This window comes from Anopheles merus, chromosome 3L, assembly GCF_017562075.2.
Source record: "Anopheles merus strain MAF chromosome 3L, AmerM5.1, whole genome shotgun sequence".
Classification (NCBI taxonomy): domain Eukaryota; kingdom Metazoa; phylum Arthropoda; class Insecta; order Diptera; family Culicidae; genus Anopheles; species Anopheles merus.
In genome coordinates this window covers 36,260,081-36,282,445 of record NC_054085.1, presented here as the reverse complement: position 1 = coordinate 36,282,445, position 22,365 = coordinate 36,260,081, and the positions used below count along the sequence as shown (strand labels likewise).

The following is a 22,365-nucleotide window of genomic DNA, read 5'->3' as shown; positions in this document are numbered from 1 at the left end:
GAATGCCCTTTTCTTAGTGGCGAGTTCTCCTTTCCTGTTTGCTTCGAGCCCGTTTTTTAGTGTGAATGAAGCGATGAAGGTTTTTAGCTGATTTTAGCGCACCAAACGATCTGAGTCTGCGGAAGAGAGAAGAGGGCTCAGATTGGGAGCGTAACGTAATGGATTTGCAGCGCATAAATCACTGCTATGTTTCACTAGCCATTGGGTTCTGCGCACTTGTGTATGTGTGTGTGTGCGTTTTGTGTGAGTGTAGTGCGTTGTATTTGAATAGCGTAAGACGACAGGACAGGGCAAGAGAGAATACTATACAATTCTTACATATTAGCCATTTCAATCAATTCGCATCTCTTTCGCTAGTGTTTCGGGGAAGATGTAAGGATGTGTGTGTGCGTTCTCTTTTAGTGAACAAATCGTAAAATATGCGCCTTTCAAACGAGTGAATCCCCCTTGCCGCTCTTGGTTTATCTCTTTAGAGCTATTAAAAGTCAAAGTTCTTAGAGCACGATTTTTAGGGTTTAAAGAAGTAAGCGAAAGAGGCATCGGGTTCACGCGATAAATGTCCTTTCGCGGATGAAGCAGGCAGAGAAACAGATCGACGGAAAGAAGTGGCATTTAAGGTGTTAAAGAAAGCAATACATTTGTGGTGCTGGATGGAGTGTGTAAGGATAGTAATACAGTTTTCCCAAATCAAACAGTCACTTCCACCCTGTATCTAGAACCGAACGATCCCAAAACAGGATGCCTCTGCTAATGCTACTGCAAACGCTGTGTGTTTTTAAAATGTCTGAATTGCACTTTATGATTGGACATGATGTACAGAGGAGCGAGAGAGCACTAAGACACAGCTTTTTCGATGACAAAAATCAATAAAAACCGCTTCAAAGAAAAGGTGCTGCTAAATGACCTTAACACCATCGTCCCCCCTCAAAAATCACACGCGTGCATGAATGCCAAAAAGAAGCAGTATCCTTACAGTAAAACACCAGCGAACGCCATCCTTCTCCCTTCTTACACACGTGCTAGTTTGCTTACAGAAAAGTGACAAAGGAAACCAACAAAAAACTACAGAGGAAAAGTGTGATTATAAATCATATATGAGACACATGCGCGCGCGTGTATGTGGGCAAGTAGCGAGTGGTGTGAAAATGAAGAAATGTATAAAATAAGCAAAAAGATAATAATGAGGTTGGTGGGCGCGCCATTTTGATAATCCTCCCCAACCCACCCCCAACGCGTGTACTGTAAAATCATACCGAAAAATCCACACAAAACTGCGCTCAATTTGTTTTTTTTGGATTGTGTAAAAGAAAAACAAGAATTACCCAATAATAAAAAGCAAACCAACATAAACACACACACACATACATACCCATACGGATTTGTGTTGCGACTTTTGCGTTGGAAAGTAGTAGTGACCAAATATGACCAAAGTTAGTAATAAAAGGGCAAAAAAAAAACATTCAGCGGTGCTTTCGCCCGCTTTCTCCCGCTCGGAGGATTCCATCGCCCCATCCATCACTGTCAGCATCAAGTTGTGTGACTATCGGTCGGCTAGAAGGGGGAGGGGGGGGGACGTTATCCGAGGATCGAAACAAGTAAGGAGGAAGTCCATTTGGTAACATTGTAACCGAGGCCCAACGGCTTCTTGGTGTCCCAATTCCATACATTTGTGCCATGCGGCTGGATGCCGAGGGGGGAAAGATGGAGTAGAATCATAAATTTCCCACTAATTTCTTGTGTACCTTACCTTGGCAAGCAGTACAGAGCCGGGACGGGAAAGTAAGCGCGCGATACAGATTTTAGCATAATCAGTTAACAGGTGAAAAGGTTACTTACCCCGCGCCAGTGCGGCGCCCGTTTTGTGCGGCGCGATTAAATCTAACGAATTTCGGAATGAAATTTTGGTTCGTTTTTTTTGAAGTTACGACTTTAACACTGTTACAGCTTTATTGGATAACATTTGAGCCTGACAACTCATGCATATTAGTATGTGTGTGTATGTGGCCACAAACACACACACAGTTACGAGAAGCTACGAGAAATAGTTTAATAATATTGCACCGTTTTTAATGATTCTGGTGTGATACGAGCGGGACTACACGCGATCTATATCTCTGCAAGCAAATTACTCTTTATCTCAATTGAGTTGAGTGTGTGTGTACGAGATTTTTACCATTTTCCTTGTGTGGGTGTAGATAACATCCAAATGTGTAGCTACCGAGAAAGAGAGAGTAAGTGTGGTGCCTACATACATAAGTATGAGTTATGGTTTTTTAACCACATTTTTCAACATTTTAAATAAATAATCACACACCCCTTCGATCTGTCCTCCTCCTTCAGCTCTCTACTTCTCCTGGTTGATCTTGATAAAGTTAATCAGCCCGTTGGTAGACGAATCGTGCGTAGTGGTTTGGTTCGGGTCGGCCAGATCGACCTCGATCGCCTTCGCCAGCTGCTTGCCGAGCTCGACGCCCCACTGGTCGAACGAGTTCACGTCCCAGATGACGCCCTGCGTGAAGATCTTGTGCTCGTACATCGCGATCAGTGCGCCGAGCACGAACGGTGTCACCTTCTTCACCAGGATCGAGTTCGTTGGCCGGTTGCCGGTGAACACCTTGTGCGGGAGCAGCTTCTCGAGCGCCTCGCCCGCCAGTCCCGCCTTCTCCAGCTCGGCCTGTGCCGTGGCGGCCGTCTTGCCCATCATGAGTGCCTCCGTCTGGGCGAGATAGTTGGCGAGCAGGATCGTGTGCATAGCGCCGTCCTCGACCGGGTTGTGCGTTTGCACCGGGGCGATGAAATCGCACGGAATGAGTCGAGTGCCCTGTGGGAAGGAAAGCAATGCGGAAAGTGAAATTATTGCGAGAAAAGGAGTTCAAAGAGTGATATTGATCCATCGACGGAGTGCGGCGCGGTCAATGGCCCGTTGGTGGGTAATGGGCGAAACACGATTTAATAGCCAGTGACCGATTCGGACATTAGTAGCGAAGGAAAGGTGTTTGTGAACGTGTGTACAGAGCGATCAATTTCGCAGAAAATTACCATAAACATAAACACCATCGCGCGATATCGGGAGGCCATCAACGAGAACCGTTTGTTCGGGTGTGTGGTTCCCCTTCTACGGGCTTTAAGGTCATGCGGTCTGAGCTTTATATCGGTACGACCAATCGTCCGGTATTCAAATCACACCGGGGTCGGGATAATTCAATCCTCATCCCACAAGGCGCCAGGCATTTTACTACCCCATTCCCTCTTCCAGTGTATCGAGGGACTTTAGGGGAGTTACCTCATATCGGTGGTGGGCAATCGATGCTGTTAAAGTTACAGTGAGCGAGCTGGGACATTTTAGTGTTTGAGTTACTCTTTTGCGTCGCATTTTTTCCTCCTCCTCGTCGCTCAAAGTGCCGAGTGTGGAACTCTGTAATTGCCCGGTGGCATGTGTTGCGGCTCTTAGTAATACGTGTCGAATCACCAGCGTCTAGGCAAGAAGGAGAAGTATTCCTCTTTGCAGCAAATGAGCACAATCCTTTTAAATCCTTCAAACACACTTTAAGTACATTTTAGCGTACTCCATCCCGGGCACATGGAACATGGAGTTGTGTCCTACTGGAAGAAGCTAATGTGCATTTTAAGATTTGTTTCGTTCTGAAGGGTATCTTACCACCATTGGGTACATTTATATGTTAAATTATTACATCGGGCGTAATTAGGGTTCAGAAAAGACCCTAAGAAACCCTGAATCCTGAAATCCTTGGCCTACATTCGGTACGGGAATTGTTTTTCCTTGTGTAAGCGGTACAAGAATGATCGTCAAAGTCCGGTCAAGAACAGATTTGTAATCCAATGAGTTTAATCTTGGGTGCTATTTTTTAAGGAAATGTATAATTTCCTGTTGTGTCGGTTTGATTAGAAGCAGTTCCAGAAGAAAGCTTGTACTAGGCACGTCATAAAATGGAGACTTTATCACACAGTCCCAAACATTCTAACAAGTCTTAGTGGCTGCGTGATAGACCTTCAGATTGAGGTGATTGGATGTCCTGATATGTATGTATAAGTAAATTTAGTAGTCTGATTTGGTAATGAATTCTGATTTGCGTTCATTTTCAATTGCTTTTTCACAATTCTCACGACTTGAATAATATATTCTGAAGCATTTATTATTGATGACTACAATATTTTGGCTAAAATCACACGGAACACAGGACACTTACATGCTTTTCGTTAATAGCACCCCTGTGGAGCGTGTCAATATTACTTAAGTGCGTGATAATAATGACACTTTATCATAATAAAAATGGGTTGATTTGTGTGCTCGGTTGGGAACATGTTCTTTCGCTTGAATTTTGTGCCCCAATTTTTTTCCACCCATGATAGGGTCATTTTTACAACACGACCCTGATTAATAAAGATCGAGCTACTATCAAGCTGACTTTCATCACGGGTTGCCCTCAAATCCTACCCTGCAAATCGTCACATAAAACCCCGTATCATGCTTTCCCCATCGACGCGGGGACACGTCAAACAAACCTAATTGCAGCGGTAGATTCGAGCAGCTTATCACAGCACGCGACTAACAACATGCCGCTAGATGGAAAGCAATCTTCGCTTCGTCACCGGAAGGAAGGAAACGATAAATTACGCGCACAGCGCAGCGGTTGGAAAAGGTTGAGAAAATTAGCACTGAAAAATATAAGTTCACACCGTAACGCGGGGGAGAGCTCTTTTTCTAAGGCTGAAAGTGGAGTAATCTGTTGCGTTTTACTTCTGTTGCGGCCGGCCGAACAGACGAACGAACCGTTAATGGTTAGGACTCAATTTGAGAGTTCGTTCTTAATGGCGGGTCGTTTACATACTTGCTACAAGAATGTGTGGGCTGTTTTTCTGGGAATTGTTTCATTATCCTTTTGACCGTCTGGCGGACGAACAGATTTCGATCTGACGACAGCACGTATCCACAAAGGCGAATTAAGAGGGTGATGAATTTCACTCATTAAAACAAATTTCGTATCGTGTAACTGCCAACCCACTCATCAATCATCGTTCGTGGATGGGATTTCTGATGCTAAAACAACCCCGGAAACGATTACAGGAAAACCTACATTTGCTATTGTGCTTGGTGGTGTTATTCGATGTGTGCAACACATCCCATAGGAGGGCGATAACACGTGATGCACTTATCAATTCAATTATTTGTAGTGCACGAAAGCGCTCGCAATCGTTTGCGGAAAAAGATAAAGAGCGTCCAGTTGAAGTGGAAAAGAGCACTTCAGAAGCTGACAGAAACTTACCTGATGAATCAGCTGATAGAACGCATGCTGACCGTTAGTGCCCGGTTCGCCCCAAACGATCGGCCCGGTGGCAAAGTCAACGGTTTCGCCCGCCTTCGTGACACCCTTGCCGTTGCTCTCCATATCGCCCTGCTGGAAATAGGCGGCAAAGCGATGCATATACTGATCGTACGGCAGCAGTGCGTGCGTTTCGGCACCGTAAAAGTTGGAGTACCAGATGCCCATCAGCGCCAAGATGACTGGAGCCTAAATTGATTTGGGTGATTTAAAAAAGAATAAGCCATAAGTTACACGCTCTTCTCCCTCTCCCACAGCCGTTTACGTACATTCTCATTCAGCGGTGCCGTCATGAAGTGATTGTCCATGTAGTGGGCACCCTCGAGCAGCTTCTCGAAGTTGTCGAACCCGATCGCGAGCGAAATCGACAGCCCGATGGCGGACCAGAGCGAGTAGCGTCCACCGACCCAGTCCCAGAACTCGAACATGTTCTTGGTGTCGATGCCGAACGCGGCCACCTTCTCCTTGTTGGTGGACAGCGCGACGAAGTGCTTCGCCACCTGCTCCTTCTCCGAGCAGCGCTCCAGGAACCAGCGCTTGGCCGCGGTCGCGTTCGTGATCGTTTCCTGCGTGGTGAACGTTTTCGACGCAATGATGAACAGCGTCGTCTCCGGGTCGAGCTTCTTGAGCGTCTCCGCAATGTGCGTACCGTCCACGTTCGAGACAAAGTGCGACCGGATGCCCTGGTTGTACGGTTTCAGCGCTTCCGTCACCATGAGCGGCCCCAGATCGGACCCACCGATGCCAATGTTCACCACATCGCTGATCTTCTTGTTCGTGTAGCCGCGCCACACCCCGTTGTGGATCTGCTCGGTGAACTCCTTCATGTGCGCCAGCACCGCATTCACCTCCGGCATCACGTCCTTCCCGTCGACCAGGATCGGTTTGTTCGACCGGTTGCGCAGTGCCACGTGCAGCACGGCCCGGTTCTCCGTCACGTTGATGCGCTCACCGTTGAACATGTCGTTGCGCATCTTGACGACATCGCGCGATTCCGCCAGCTCGAGCAGCAGATTCCACGCATCGTCCGTCACGCGGTTCTTCGAGTAGTCGAGCAGGATGTCACCATCGGCCGGGGTCGTTAGCTTCAAGCTGTGAGAGGGGGTAAGTGTGACGAGAGAAATGAAGGTATAAATTACATCTCGATTCATTTATTGGAGCACCCCCCCGTGTGTTTGTTGTACCGGAGCGGGGTGAACGTGCCCTCCACATCGTGTTATGTCACGTGCTGCGTGGCAAACAAGTTCAGTCGCTCTCGTATAAACCCACCCTCCCTTCACTTTACGTTAAGCCGCTCTGTTTATAATGGGGTTTTTTAAAACGGCATTGTACCTTTTGCAAAGGTTAGGTAATGGCAAACGAGAGGCAAGAGCAAGAGCGAATAATATCGATCTTCTGTCTCTAAAATGGTTCAAACAACCCAAGACGAAAAACATCTGAAACAACTGAATCGCTCAAACATTGACCTAAATACTACGATAACAATTCGATTGATTGAGGAAAAGTATTGAACCTATGTCTTGGCTATTGCGCATAGAGTTAATAAAAGTGTTTCAAAAACCGGTTAAAAACAGACGTGATGAAGGGGTTTCTAATAATAAATATGATTTTTTACATTTTGAATCAACTCATGCTGACACAAAATTGCAATAGAATTTCTATAAAGTTTGACATTATAATCTGTAATAAGAACTCTTATATTCTTATATTCTAGTTAAAAACTCCTGCTATTCTAAGGTATGAGCGTATTCGTAAATTACAAAATTAGCAAAACTACTCTATCCCAGGGGTCGAAAAGTCCAGCCATTTGAGCTAAATCTCTTTGGCTCTTGGGACCATTTTACCGGGAAGTTTTTAAATGCAAAACAATAGAACGTTCAGAGTATATGTACACTGTAGTGGGTAAACCTGGCTAATTTCTTACTTTTAGCTGAATACAAAAGTTGCACAATTTTGGTGGTGAATGTTCTAAACATCAATTCCGGCCCTTTATTTGAACAGATTGCCGACCCCTGAACCCTATTGGATTTGCCGATCGCATTAGATTTTATCGCTTTGCTCATTTCAGTTGATTTAGGCAGGTTAAAAATTCATATTGTGACGGAAATCTAACTTGATTTTGCATAAATGTTGCGCAAATATTAGCAAACAAATGAAAAGTCTATCTCAGCCCGCAGAAACAGAACTTGTACAAACGCAAACAAACGAATAAAATTGCATCAGAAAAAAAGCTATAAATTAAATTACCGGCTGAAATTGGCAAAATTCGATGATTGAAAAAGATTCTAAAAGTAATCAAAAACAAAACCTCTTCAAAAGAATCTGCATCACTGATAACAATTGAACTCACTTCGCGACGTTGCAAAAATTCCTATCTTTGCTTCACAGGAAAAGGTTGCCGAAATGGGCCGAAACACTTCAAACGAGCCCCCCCATTCTCGTTGCACCTTCCGTGGAAAAGGAAATGGCGAACTCATTATCCTTACGTCATGTTCCGTTCATAATCTTGCAGCCGGCCCGCGACGTAACATAAGCACCGAATTACATCAAATGTAAGGAGGTGTGCAATTTGAAACAAAACTGTGGAACCAAGAAGAGCAACAGATTGTAACAAATTGTCCGCTCTAGGGGTGTTTGGTTCGGTGCAAAACGCCACCGCAGCCCGTTTCCTTTCACCCCAACCAGGCACTGCTTCTTGCTATTCGGTTTCGGTCGACATTATGGGGGGGCCTCCGGCTTGCGTCGATTGACCGCCGTTTCGTTAGAGATCGCGGAGGTCAAGCGTGGCCCGACATGATCGCAAAGAACCGCCATCATCGTGCGGACTGTTTCGTTCGCTCTGTGTATGTTTGTGTATTAGTACGATAGTGGAAGAAAAGGTGTAAAATCACAAACGAACTTACTGGAACTTATCGAAACGGATATCATCCTCGTCGAACAGCTTCTTGATGTTAATCGAGGCACCGTTCGCGTTGTAATACTCCTTGATCTGCTGGTACACCGAATCTTTCGACAGTAGCACTCGGCCCGACATTTTCGCTGCACCTTTCACTTTCCACGGGAATGAAGTTGAACACCACTAAAAGTAAACACACAGGCACACACACACACGGGGAACACGAGGAGGGGGGTAAAAATGCACAAACTGCTAATTAGTTGCTGATAACACCGAACTAGCCGGGGAAAAAGAGCTAGCTTTCGAAGAAGGAACGCTCGCGCGCGCGGCGGACAGAAGAACAAGTATTCGGTTCGCACTGTACTACCGGAGGGCTCAACGGTCACGGTTTGTCTGACCACAGGGCTCGCAAAGGACACCGTTCTGACCTCGCACGCAAAGGGGCAGCCAATGGAGAGACCTCCGTGTGTGTTGCAAACGGCGCTGGCTGGATTCGTGCGTTCGTGATCGCCACAGAAACACTCACCTTCTTGCTTCTTCGTTCGGCGTTGCGGGCTCAATGTCAAATGAAAAACATTCGCTCTCGTACTCCCGAAGCCGGCTTGAGTTTGGATCGCGTCACGCCGCACGTACATGCGTGGATGCGTGGTTTTGTACCGAAAGCGGGCAGGATTTCAATCCGGCTTGAAAGTATCATCGAGTGACAATGGGGTGTTTTGGTTGTTCTCTCGCTCGTACAGTAGAGTCGCGGGAGGTTGGATGTTGTTTATCTTTGGAAATAAGGAATGTTTTGTTCTCAACTTTGCACAATTATGGTTGTGTTTGATATTTTATTGCCATTGATTTTATTTATTTCCCATTTTGTTATAAATTTACGAAACAAGAGTCAACCAAAATGTTTATTGTGGTACGATTCCACTGTAAACAAACGCGAGAGAGAGAGAGATAGAGAGCGAGCGCGAGAATGACAGCAGAACAAACTGTGAGCAAACAGTGGGTAACTGTCATGTGTCGAAAAGGTCAAAATATAAAAGGGCGGCAAAATAATGAACTAAATTAACCAATTTCTCTGTTCGGCCACGTGGACTGTTTTGTTTTAAGCAAATAGGGCTTCTTTATTGTTTGTTAATACTTTTTTTAGCCTTATATTTTTTAATTTCTAATATATTAAATGGAAGAGTAGCAAAATTTTCAATTTGTTCATATGTTCAGATCATATAAATTTACGTTAAAAGCACATTTCTAACTATGGAAGCCTTGTCAATTGTAAAGAAAATACAAAACATCTTCACATCATTTTATCTTTCTTGCAAAGCACCAAGACTTTCGTCGTAAAATCATTCAACTTGTCTGGATTAGTAGAGTGAAAACGAGTAAACGATTAGAACGATCATCCGATGCGATGGTCCGTTCCGTGTTTTGCACGTAATTTGTTTCTCAGGAAAGGGAAAGCATCGAAAGAAATAAGGTGCTAGGAACATTATCTGCCCAGGCACACGAAATTTGCATGCCCGGCCACAGTTAGGCTGAGCAATGTTCACAACCAAAACCCTTTTGGGACTCCCAAGCCGAGGACCTGGGGGGAGGAATCGGAGTTCGTAAATTGGCCGTCCGATAGCACCGTAGCACTGTGGCTGTCGCACGATAACGAAGTCAAGCTTCAGCTCAACAACTTAAAACGTCTCGAAAGTCATTAGCACCGACAAAAGGGCACAGCTCATTCTCATTTCGAAACTTTAGCACCACAAGCTCGAGATGTTAATCCTTTAATCCAGTTCATCAAGGTAGTGCTTGTGTGCTTCCAACTGCTTACCCAGACCCCCGAGATTGGGCCGTTTTATTAATTACTTTACGTCCGCGATTTACCGCCGAAATGGTAAAATGGCGTGAAGTGGCACGTTGGAGGTTTTGCTTTTTTGTTTTTTGTTTTTTTTTGCTCTTTCCCCTTTTTTTCGGGCTACATACATCCGGCTAATTTATGCGTCTTGATTCGGACCACACAATCACACAACTGATTGGTGGTTAGGGAGGCCACAATTGATATGAGCTCTGTTCACGAAAGGTACGCTAAGGTCCGGTACGCGTAATACCCACCGGACCGCGCTCTCTCTCTCGTCTGAGGTTGGCAATACCATTTCACGCAGCTTTTCCTGCCCGTGGCCAAACACCATCAATTGACCTTCTTGCGTACCCATTCGATTGCGTACCATAAATTCTGCAAACAGCGAAACAGGGTTCAACGTCGTTCCAGGCACGGTTTCTCACGGTTAATGGATCGGTGTTTGGTGTGCCGTCCAAGTACTACCACCAAAACCGCCATTCTCCCGCTCGACCGGAAGTCAGCCACACGAACCACGTCGACAATTGTCGCACGGAAATTGGTTCTAGTAACGATTAGGACGCGTAATAATATTCGCTCGTGGGGCTCGTGGGGTCCAGCGACAGCGGGTGAAACTTTGTTTCCCATCCATCAGGCGGTCTAACGGACCCGGGAGGTGTTCTCTCTAGACTCTAGACACCGCAGACGATTTATCGCACACAAGCCACGGGCACGGAAAATGTAGTACTAGTTCGTTCTAGTATCGTATCGATTGCAATTTGGCGCTTTTGTAGGTATTTAACGGGATTAGCGTAAGGTTAATGTGGAGTTAGCGAGATTAAGCATTGCGCTTTGTTTGGGGGGGTCTGCTTTCTTTTTGCTTCAAATTGATTTATTCGTCTGCAGTAGCAATCAATAGCATGTGGTTCAATTGGGAGAGAGAGAACTACTACATGTTGATGTAGGTAAGTGCGATTTTGTTAGAACGTATACATTCCGAATTACTCTATATTTCAAAAATTAATTCCTAACAAATGGTTCACATACACATGGTACGAGCATAGGCTCGTCTCCTCATCTAGATAATTCCTTCAATATTGACGATTGATTATCCCACGATGGGACGAAATTAAATCGACACCAAATTGCCGACCAATAAAGCCACGACAAGGGTAAGACAAGGGGGCCTGATAATGATTGTAGTGGTCCGAAAATAAAAAGAAAAGGTAGCCCAGACGAGATAATTCGTTCGATGGCCCAATAATGATTGCTGATAAGAGCGCCTGCTTTTTTTCACACCTTTTTATGGTGTTGCACATGTTGAATGGGCATGAACACTTCTAGTAGATATCTCATTGAGTTTCCCTTTTTTAATTATGGATGCATTTAATAAATTTTTATGTTGTTTTATTAAACAAATAAAATTATAACTAACCTAACTTTCACACATTCACTAAAATGCTCTTATCTACAGACTTTTTTACATACAACTTAATCATAAAAGCTTTTCCATGGTTGCTTCACAGTGTGGTGCATCATAGCAACCACTGGAATTGGTTTAAAGCGTCTCACGCGTGTCACCAATTGCATGAAAAGCTTCAACAATGCTCCATGAGAGACACATAGACACTCCAAGGTCTGATTCACAACACTCCCAGTGCCTTCTGGCTTCGGGACAGCGTGCCTGATATACCCACGCAAAGGCATCCAGTCAACCAGCTCAATCAATCTCCAGCTTTCGGAACGTTCCAGCCGTCCCGAACAGATCCTTCTCCTCGGCCAGCGGGTTCGTCGTTCGGCGCTTTCCTTCATCAACGCCGAGCCCTTCCTCCTCGATCAGGTACGCCCGATTGTCGATCAGCTTTTGCTCCCACTCATCCACGTACTGCTGGACGGGACCCAACTCTCCACCCAGCTCAGCCGGAAGTACGGACGGTGGGAAGTACTTGTGCAGTGACTCCAGGCTGGAACCGTGCGATACGATCTGGGGAAAACAACAAACCGGTTACTACTTATCAACCCTCTACGTGTGTGCGTGTGACCACCCCATGTTCGGTCGATATCACGCGGGGACTTTTTTGTGGCCCGTTTCCCAGCGCTTATCTTGCACGCTTGATTGCCTTTTACGCACATGGCGTGGATGCATCCAGAAGGAATTGGTGGGAACTTACCGTTCGTTTGCGATTCTTCTCCGTCATCAGCCCTTTGAAGATGTTCAGCACCAGATCGAAGCTTTTCGGCGTGTTGATAAAGTGGAAACCCTTCTGTCGGAGCGGTGACGCCTGCTGGTTCAGAATCGATGCCTTGCGCAGGAACGAAAGGTTAAAGTTGAACAGATGGCTGCTGGAAGAGTGCCCCAGATCGATGATGGCAGCCTGCCCGCAGATCATCATCTGATCGTCATCCCGCAGCAGCAAATCACCAATCATCGTAAACACCTTCAGTATGTCCGGGAAGTCACAGACATCGCCATCGAACGCATAACCCCGGATGAGAATGATTTTCGGATCGTCCGGGTGTACCGTTTTGGGCAGTGGCACTGTAACACTGTTTCGAGCAAGATCAGTAACGAAGTACTTCCACCCTCCCCCCGCGGGAGGCAGGTCCACTTACCCCATCTTGATGACGCTCCGCACGAACGGATCGAGTGGATCGCGTTTGCGCATCACCTCCGGCAGGACCGAGCGGATCGTGTAGTACGTGTCCAGCTTGATCTTCACCTTCTCCATGCTGTGCTTGCAGGAGCGCAAAAATCCGAGCAAAAACTGATCCTCCATTCGGCCCCGGATGTGGCCCGACTGCTTCATCCAGGTCTTGATCATCGTCAGCTCCTCCGCAATTGTGCCTTCCTTTTCGTTCAACTCCTCCGCTGCCTTTCGCTTCAGACATTCGGGAATCGTTCGGATAGGCTTTGGATGTGGGAAAACGGAGAATCATTAGACCCACTCACAAGAAGAGGCACTCAGCACCTCGATTTCACAACACTTACGATCATCTTTCTGTCTGTCGCCGGTGCCGAGAACACTTCGCTTGTTACCGAATCAACCTTCACGCTCATCTCGATCGCTTCACCTTCACAAAAACCGGCTTACCGCACCAAATTTCAGCACACTACTGACGCACCAGCCCCGCTAACAATGTGCCATATACACTTTACACGTTCACTGCACTGTTTTTTTAGGATATATTGATCAACTCACAGATAAGATAGAGCTAGCGTTGGCAGTGGTGGTGTGAGGCAGCCCGCCGCACGCTTCTGGAACCGTCCGACTGTGGCCACGTTTCGGGTGGTGTGGTGAGAGCGTCAGATGCAACACACCGGTCGGTGGTCCAGTGAATCTCAACGCACCACTACACACACAGACACCGGCGCAAACGTGAACGCGATCCGGTTTTTGACATTCTCTCCGGTGGCGTTGATAGATAAGCGCCGGTGGAGCTGTGCGTTGGTGCGCGAAATGTTGGCGCGCCTTGTAGTTGGTGTTATTGTCCCGTGTCTCCCGGCATGACCAGGCACTCTGTTTGCTGACGGTGCAAATTGACGCGCCACCGACGCGCCACACATTCGCGGAAGTTCATTAATACATTAATTCGGGTTAGGGGGGGTTGGGGTTTGATTTTGGGGAGATTAAATTATTGTTCTAGTTTCTCTTTTTTTTCTCTCCGAGGGCGGATTGTATGATTCATTGAAGCACTTTTGGGGTTGTTTTTTCCCGATTGATCTAGTGTGAATAAATGAATATGTATTACAGTGTGATGGGAAAAACAGGGAAACTATCTCATCAGAATGGGAGTCGTAATGGAAGGCAAATATTTGTGGGAAAGAAAACTAGGTAAAGACACTTAATAGAAAGCAAACATCTTGAAGAAAGTGCGATCACTCGAGCGATAGGGGATGGCTGAGTGGGTATTAATAGGAACATGGACGTGCTATTACGCTATCATCATGATAATTGCTGTCTTTCTACGGAAGATGTTCATAAATATTCATTATTCGTTATACCATAAATTAAGTAATGAAGAATAAATAAGCTGAAATGGTTTAAAAAATGTATTTTTGGTCAGTTTACGACCTTGAACTTTTGCTACCATTCGTGCACTGATTGCACTATAGAGTTCGCTCTAATTGTTACTTCAGTCACTATTCAAAACACCCTCTCATTATCTTATCTGTTGTAGTGCAGAACACGACACGACGCACACTACTAACTATCAGCAAATTCACATCACTCATACAAAATACAGAGGTAGGAAATGTTCGTTGTATAATGTATTGGAGGGAACTAGAGCGGAATACTTGGAATACTGTTTAGGATGCCTACGGTGAGAGAGGCTCAGATCTGTTGCTGCTCTTTCTCTTGCCCCTAGAGCTTCTACGAACACATGAGCTATGCACCTATGAGCTTACTAACATGAGCACCTATGAGCTTACTAACAGTACTAACTAATATTAATGAACAAACAGGGTAACTGTTTACAATTAATATTAATTGACTACGATTAAGGTAAGATTGTTCACTAACAACAACAGATGTCTTAAGTTGATTGATAATATTTTATTTTAGTATTGATTTAATTTATTTACTCCTTTCTATACGTTATTTGTCTCCTATTGTAGTTTGTTTTTATCCTGCAAATGATAATCCTTCCAACGGCCCAAATCCAACATTCAAATCAAAATCACGCTTTGCAAAGGAAGCGCCCTCTATCGAGCAGTAGCGCAACCGATGCGAAAGCTCCATCCACCATCGCCAGTTCGTACGGTGCTATCTTGGCCAGTTTTGCCACGCACAATAAAACGAACCCCCGCTTCCCCGAACCGTCCCTGCGATGACCGTGCAAATATAAAACAACGGTTGGCCTTTTTAGGCTTCTACCCTATTTCACCCTATCGCCCTATCATCCCAACCCAAGATCCCACCGAAAGCGCACCTTGTAAGTGGTTGCGCTTGCCCTGGGGCCGGGTCGGGTATCTTATCGGTTCGGCCAGCGCGAAGATCAATAAATTAATCGCACCCCGAAAAGGAAGGGGGGGCTAGCGAGATCGATAGCGATTGGAGTTCACTAGCCGCGCGGGCTTGCCAATCTGTCAAGTGCCCGCTGCGGGCTGCTTACCGCGGAAGAAGATCTCAGTACGGAGGCCACCATTCCGCAACGCGGACGCGTTTCTTCGTTCGAGTGCATTGTCAAGGGTGTTTTGTGTGTGTGGAAGGGACAGTCCGGTGCAAGAGTGTTGTGTAGAGCAAGGTAAGATAAGCAAGCGGCAAAAGGGGGACAAACGATTTGCATATACAACATGTGTTGTTGCCAAACTTGTTGAAGATTGCCCCAGTGACCTTGAGGAGCTACAGAGTGCAGAAATTGGAATAAATTGCCAGCATTATCTTACAAGCACCCAGTTTTTTCCCTCCCCAAACCCCACCAGCTTATCAATAAATCGAGCCCGATAATGCCGAGCCTAAGACCGCTGTCGGCCCAGCTGGCAAAGAAGGCGGCGGACGAGCTGTTCGAAAAGCCGGAACGCATCGACGAAGATCTGGCCGCGCTGAGGGCCTGGTTGGCCAAGTGCCCGCACATCAAATCCCGCACCGATGACCAGTTTCTGACGATGTTCCTGCGCGGCTGCAAGCACAGCCTCGAGCGGGCCAAGGAAAAGCTGGACATGTACTACACGGTCCGGACGGCACTGCCCGAGCTGATGCGCAACCGTGATCCGGAGGAGCCGAAGCTGCTGGAGCTGATCAAAATGGGTGTGGCCGTCCCGCTGCCGAACACGGTAACGCCCGACGGGCCGCGGATCATCCTGGTGCGCCCGGGTGTGTACGATCCGAGCAAGTACACCATCCAGGAGGTGTTCCGCTACAACACCATGATGTCTGATATTATGATGAAGGAAGATGACAACCTGGTCGTCGCGGGGCAGGTAAGATTCGAGGGGGGGAATCAGCATCATTGGAAGCTTTCAGCATAAACTATTTGTCGTTTGTATGTGCGTTTAGATGGGCATTCTGGATCTCTCCAACTGCACCATGGCCCATTTCCTTCAGTTCAGCCCCACGTTCGTGAAGAAGGCTACGATGTGGAGTCAGGAGGGATCGCCGCTGCGCCAGAAGGGTTTCCACTACGTCAACACACCCAGCGGCTTCGAGGTGGTGTACAATCTGTTTAAGAATTTCCTCAACGAGAAGAACCGATCGAGGGTAAGCCGTCGTCTAGCACCAAGTGCTCAGGCAGGCATTAATCACCATCTCCTTTCCCCACAGCTGTATGTGCACGGTAGCAATCTGGACTCACTGTACGAGCACATACCGAAGGCCATGCTGCCGGCAGAGTACGGTGGTGATGCTGGCCCTATCCAGGAGATCGTCGATGCCTGGGCGAAGAAGATCATCTCGTACAGGGATTACTTCAAGGAGGAGGATCAGTACGGTACGGATGAGAAGAAGCGTCCGGGCCGCCCGAAGAACGCGGACAGCCTGTTCGGGCTGGAGGGTTCGTTCCGGAAGCTGGAGGTTGATTAGATGAACTTAGGGGGGTGATTTTGAGAATTCCAATAAAGATCTCCTCTCTTTGTTTTGGGGAGGAAAACTGGGAAGATATGACTGATCGGACTTTTTTTGTTTGAAGATGTCATCAGTAGGCTATGGAATGAATGTATCATCCAAGTAGCTTTATTTTTCGAACAACTTTAGTGCTTGTAAGCTGTCAAAGTAAACGAGTTGTTTATTATCGCAAGGCTCCTCCTTATCTTATCGTTAATCGGTATATTGTGTTGTAACTGTGTTTAAAATCTAAGAGCAATTTTCTGACATATAGATCCTGATGCAGAGCAGATATCTTCTAAGTAACATCGATTTTCTGCAAAGTTCTTGAAGAATACGTCCTCAAGGTTACATCTTCAAAGAATTCGTCACTGCCAACAGTTCCTTGAGTTAATTGATTGCACGCAACTTTACACCTTGCAGCCTGGGAATTCCGATTACTTTGGGTAAAAACAGACCAATCATTACCAGCACCAGCCATCGCACTACGATGTGGCCAGAGGGTGAGCATGAAATCGCACAACTCAAAATCTGCCCCATCATCATTGCCGTGCGGCTTATCAGACCTTCCCCACACCAACCGATAAGATAAAGCAGGTGCACCGGTACAAAGGGAAGCCACGCGGTTTCACGATCAATCCGTTCGCTTTAGCTCAATCGCGTTTACATTGTGCCCTCCCGGCGACTCGTCCCCGTTGTACACCCTGCTTACCCGCGTGACCGACAGAGGGCGCAGCGCTACCACCGATAAGCTTATCGGGCCGCCGCGTTCAACAGGTAGTGTCCGGTGCGTAGTGCAACACTTGCTGTCAGTAGTGTACCGTCCGTTCCGTGGTGCAGTGCAGTCCCTCGCTCGACTGTCACGTCATGGTGAATCTACGGCCCATATCGGCCGCCCTGCACGAAAAGGCCAAGCGCGAGCTGAACGAAAAGCCCGAGCGGATTGAGGAGGATCTGGCCGCGCTACGGCAATGGCTCGCCCGCACGCCCCACATCCGGGCCCGGATCGACGACCAGTTCCTGGTGACGTTTCTGCGCGGCTGCAAGTACAGTCTCGAGCGGGCGAAGGAAAAGATCGACATGTTCTACAGTGTGCGCACGGCCATCCCGGAGCTGATGCGCAACCGTGACCCGGACCGGGAGCGCATTCGGGAGATTGTGCGGCTGGGGGTGGGTTTGCCGCTGCCGCTCACCGATGGGCCGGATGCGCCGCGCATCATGCTGATCCGGCCCGGGGTGTACGACCCGAAGCAGTACACGATCGAGGAGGTGATCAAAGTGAGCACCATGATCAACGACATACTGATGCTGGAGGACGACAATATGGTGATTGCGGGTCAGGTGAGTCTCGCAGGCGCTAGGCGACGAACTGGTTGCTCGCTGCACGTACACGCATTGAGCTTGAGGGCACGGTATCGCTCCCCCACCTCGAAGCTTCTAGGGCTTTGCAATCTGTGATAGTGTGTGTTGGTGTGTGGAATGTGGTGTGCTTTCACCCTTTTGCTATGAATGAGTCTTATCTTCCAATACATGGTCGCGTGTCACAGAGATTGGTTGACAGGTAAGGTGTGCGTGTGTGTGTTCGCTTGGTTGAAGACATGCAGGAGTGCCTACTTGGATATGTGTACACTGAGGGTGTGTGTGCGCATGCGCGCGAGAGTTTGTGTTGTTACTCACTCTATGACGTAAGTGTCGGATGTTGTTATGGATTGTTGTCAACGCTTACTGCGTATGATAAGACGACCTGTATGGAGAGACAAATTAGTTTGGCCTGGTTATGGTCAACAGATTCTCTGGTAAGGCCTGGTTGGACCTGACTACAGGGCTATGTAAAATAACTTCAGGACTATACAATATCATAAGGTTGAGGAACTCATATCGTACTCATACAGGGACAGGAATTGATTCTGAACTCATAGAGGCCTTGAGATTGATCCCGAACAATACCGGTCTTGGAATTGATAACGAAATCATATCAGTTCAGGAAGCGATTCTGTATCCATAACATTCCTGGAACTGATATTTAATCCCACATTATAGTTGAAACTTATACAGCTTCCATACTGATCCCGGAACAGATCCTGGTTTGATCCTAGAACTGATATTTGGTCCACACGGGACTTGAAATATCACTAACTCATATCGGTCCTAGAATTGATCCTGAACTGATACCTTTCCCAGAATTGATCTTAGCCCCATATCGGTCTTGGAGCTAATATTGAACCCATACCGGTCCTATAACTCATCCTGAACCTACATCGGTCGTGGAACTAATACTGAATTGACCCCGTTCGTGGAACTTACACGGAACCCATACCGATCATGGAATTTTTCTAAACCTCTTATCATATCCTTGAGACATGTCCTGAACCTATATTGGTCCTGGTACTGAACATGAACCCTAATCCTCTTCTTGTCTTCTTGAACATTTGCATCATTATGTATTCGGATCAGTCTAGACTCTAGAGTACAGATTCCAGTTCACAATGGATGAATGATCGTTGTTATCTCAAAGAGCGCTCCAGATTAATCGAAAACACCATCTGGACGTCAGATGACCTGGAATATTTTGCTTCACCTTCTACTGAATCCCAAGCCCCTTCGTGGTTGAAGCCAATTGAGTCTTTTAGATTGGTTTTGAAGCTCTAAACAGTCTTCTGATAGGGCTTTGTGGATGTACAAGCGTTTCAAATCGCAAACAAATCGATGGAAGTCTCTTTCATCTCATTCTTGTCCTTGTGTGCCATCTTGCAAGGGTTTAAATTTTCTTCTGCCATTTTCTTCAGGTCGGCATCCTCGATCTAGCCAACGTGACCAGTGCCCACTTCCTGCAGTTTACGCCCACGTTCGTGAAAAAGATGACCATGATGAGTCAGGAGGTTCACCGCTGCGCCAGAAGGGCTTCCATTACATCAACACACCGACCGGTTTCGAGACCGTCTTCAACATGTTCAAATCGTTCATGAGCGAAAAGAACCGATCGAGAGTAAGTATAACAATCCTTTATCTTTTAATTAGCTTCCTAACGGGTTTCGTTTTCCAATCCCTCCAGCTGTACGTCCACGGTAGCAATCTGGAGAAGCTCTACCAACACATCCCGAAGCGCCTGCTGCCGCAAGAGTACGGCGGGGAGGGCGATTCCCTCAAGGACATTACGGCCAACTGGGAGAAGAAGATCCTCTCCTACCGGGAGTACTTCCTCGAGGAGGACCAGTACGGGACGGACGAGCGCAAGCGCGTGGGGAAGGCAAAGACGGCCGACTCGCTGTTCGGCATGGAGGGTTCCTTCCGCCGGCTGGAGGTGGACTGAGCGGGACTGACTGAGTGAGACTTTGGCCCCTGTTGGCTTTGTACTATAGAGAAACCAAATACACAGACAGGCACTTTTTATTGACATACACACCGGTACACTGACGACAACACAACCCCTCGTGCGTCACATAAATCCGTCCGAAACGAGTGTCGTATTGCGTGGCGTTTCCGAATCACCGCCGCCGAACGTGTCCGTCGTAAGCTTGAGGTGGGAAGTTTTGGTATCTTTCGAGGGGCTCGTTGGCTGGGAATCGGGTCCACCGTGCCCCGCTGGACACAGTACCCATCCGGACAGGTTGGCCATTTTGTCGTTCGTGCCGCAGGGAGCCCGGGGCTGCAAGCGACCTCCAATCGTGGCAATGCCAAGCGCCGGATCTAGCTTCCCCATGGTACGCTTTCCATTGCGGGCGTGCTTTGGGTGCTTTCCAGCCGACGAGCGACCGCGGCTTGCCAGAGCGGGAATGCACAGCAGGCGGGAAAGGCTTATCTTGTGGAACGCTTTGCGGAAGTTTTCATTCGTCAGGCCGTAGATGAGCGGATTAAGGGCAGCGTTTAGGTACATGAGATAGTGCGAAACGTACCAGAGGATGAGAAAGTCGTTGCCAATCTGTTGAAAGTGCGCAGCAAATAAAAAGACTGTTAAAACGCTCCGGTGCTCCGGTGCACCCTCAACTAACCTGATTCTGATTGTCGTTCAGGTAGCGATTGTAGCGCACAAACACGAGCGTCGTGAACGGTATGCGCAACAGCACGAACACGATCAGCACGATGAACAGCGTTTTCGCTACCTTCCGCTTGTACGACACCGAGATCGGATGCTCCTTGCGCAGTACGCGCCGCTCGTACCGGTCCAGCTTGAGGAAGATCAGGCTGTAGCAGCAGAACATTACCAGCAGCGGAAACCAAACGAGTGCCCCGATCAGCACGTGCCAGTAGCTCGGTAGAAAGGTCGTGTTTTCCGCACAGTACGTCTCGAGATAGTTCTTCCACTGGCGCTCCCGGTACGCTCGGTACAGACTGAGCGGCAGGGCGAGCAGAAAGCCCCCGACCCAGCAGGCGACGATCAACCCAACCGCACCGCGCTTGGTAAGGCGTGAGCGCTTAGGAAACACGATCGCCGTCAACCGATCGTAGCTGATCGCGCACAGACACAGGACGGACGTGATGAGAAGGGAACCTGGGTGAGAAAGCCTGAGTAGTAGTTCACGCTCTCCAGCGGTAAGTATTAAACCTCCACTCACCTTGCAGGAAACCCTCCATCCGGCAGCCGATCGCACCGAGCACGTAGTTTTGGTAGAAATCGTGAAACATAAACATCAGCGGACAGATGACGAGCGTGGCCAGATCGGCGACGGCTAGGTTCGCTATGAGCAGGTTCGTTGGCGTCCGGAGGGCACGTATCTGGACCAGTGTACAGCACAGGACGGCATTGCCGAGCACACCGAACAGTACCAGGGGCAGGAAGGTGATCGTTTTCAGCGCCACCTCCCAGCCGGGCTTAAGGTGCCAAATCTCACGCGGATAGTCGTACACGGTAAAGTCCATCTGGAATGGGAGAATGGGAGAACGGGGGAGAGAACGATTAGAGTTGGAGGATGAAGATGCGACTGCGAGGACGTTACCGACGGATATTCGTCGGTGTAATTGATCAAGACGTTAAGCTTGGCGATCACTTCCACGATTAGCTGATACATTGAACGGTTTTAAGTGATGGAGCTTTCAGCTTTTTCTCCTCTACTTTTACTTTTAAAATGGAAACTCAATGGAAAAACGCAACCACTCAATCACATAACCGACCCTGTTCGCAATGGACTGCATCAAGCACTGGGTGGCACACGGCACTTACTTTGGAGAAGCAAACAACCGGGGTTTTACAATCTCTCCGTGCCCCGCAAAGTCAATTATCGATTTTGCTTCGCGTCAGATGGTGCTATTTTCCTACCACACCCCAGGGAACTGCACTTCAGCTCGGTCTGCCAAGAGCAATACTGCATTAAATGCATGCACACTCACGTTCAATTTCTGCACGTAACAGCCGAGCGTTCGGTCGGCCGGGTGGGTCGTCTGTTGCTCGGTTAGTAGAAGGTCTGTAGAGTGAATCCGTACCGGGGGCCTATCGATAGCCAGACCGTTGGGCGATAGGCAAACCACCACTCGGTATCGGTATCGAAGTGTAATAACTATCGTGCCCCACTTCGTTCAGGGACTCATTCCCCGCTTTGGGTTGGAATTTTAGGGACGTTTACCGATGGGCAGCCACGATTCCCAATCACGGAGACGGGCGATGGGCGGGTGTTTCAATATCTCATCCGATAAGCGGGCAATTGATTTTGCTCTCTCTCTCTCCCCTCCCCCATCGCTCGAAGGGTTCGAAGGTGAAAGCGTATTAGAGCGTGTTGCCTGTTGGTTTTGGATAAACAATTCAAGCTATGTCGGGTGTCGGGTGCTGGTGTA

The 22,365-nt window shown here is 47.7% G+C and overlaps 4 protein-coding genes and 1 pseudogene across 7 annotated transcripts; 2 read left to right on the top strand and 3 right to left on the bottom strand.

Annotated features, from left to right (window-relative positions):
• Positions 1–1,921: 1,921 nt before the first annotated feature.
• LOC121599961 (glucose-6-phosphate isomerase) lies at positions 1,922–8,876 on the bottom strand. The gene is made up of 5 exons (XM_041928128.1): positions 8,765–8,876; positions 8,246–8,421; positions 5,612–6,434; positions 5,286–5,531; positions 1,922–2,821 (listed from the first exon to the last, which is right to left on the bottom strand). Exons 2-5 carry the CDS (start codon positions 8,374–8,376, stop codon positions 2,345–2,347), a joined length of 1,677 nt encoding a protein of 558 aa, XP_041784062.1. The 5' UTR covers positions 8,377–8,421; positions 8,765–8,876; the 3' UTR covers positions 1,922–2,344.
• A 2,591-nt stretch (positions 8,877–11,467) lies between these two features.
• LOC121599963 (alpha-tocopherol transfer protein-like) lies at positions 11,468–13,324 on the bottom strand. The gene is made up of 4 exons (XM_041928132.1): positions 13,047–13,324; positions 12,671–12,966; positions 12,229–12,604; positions 11,468–12,041 (listed from the first exon to the last, which is right to left on the bottom strand). The coding sequence occupies exons 1-4, from the start codon at positions 13,113–13,115 to the stop codon at positions 11,778–11,780; spliced, it is 1,005 nt and encodes a 334-aa protein (XP_041784066.1). The 5' UTR covers positions 13,116–13,324; the 3' UTR covers positions 11,468–11,777.
• A 1,804-nt stretch (positions 13,325–15,128) lies between these two features.
• Positions 15,129–16,652, top strand: LOC121599964 (retinol-binding protein pinta-like). Of its 2 annotated transcripts, none has more exons than XM_041928134.1 (4): positions 15,129–15,304; positions 15,457–15,980; positions 16,057–16,257; positions 16,321–16,652. In XM_041928134.1, exons 2-4 carry the CDS (start codon positions 15,507–15,509, stop codon positions 16,576–16,578), a joined length of 933 nt encoding a protein of 310 aa, XP_041784068.1. In that variant the 5' UTR covers positions 15,129–15,304; positions 15,457–15,506; the 3' UTR covers positions 16,579–16,652. The 2 variants fall into 2 exon arrangements, with proteins under 2 accessions (XP_041784068.1, XP_041784067.1); XM_041928133.1 differs by having other exon boundaries at positions 15,135–15,304; positions 15,483–15,980.
• Positions 16,653–17,075: 423 nt separating this feature from the next.
• LOC121599965 lies at positions 17,076–19,997 on the top strand (annotated as a pseudogene).
• A 20-nt stretch (positions 19,998–20,017) lies between these two features.
• Positions 20,018–22,365, bottom strand: LOC121599962 (neuropeptide FF receptor 2-like). Of its 3 annotated transcripts, none has more exons than XM_041928130.1 (4): positions 21,758–22,365; positions 21,153–21,456; positions 20,589–21,088; positions 20,018–20,518 (listed from the first exon to the last, which is right to left on the bottom strand). In XM_041928130.1, exons 2-4 carry the CDS (start codon positions 21,454–21,456, stop codon positions 20,036–20,038), a joined length of 1,287 nt encoding a protein of 428 aa, XP_041784064.1. In that variant the 5' UTR covers positions 21,758–22,365; the 3' UTR covers positions 20,018–20,035. The 3 variants fall into 3 exon arrangements, with proteins under 3 accessions (XP_041784064.1, XP_041784065.1, XP_041784063.1); XM_041928131.1 differs by having other exon boundaries at positions 21,925–22,365; XM_041928129.1 differs by lacking the exon at positions 21,758–22,365 and adding an exon at positions 21,534–21,700.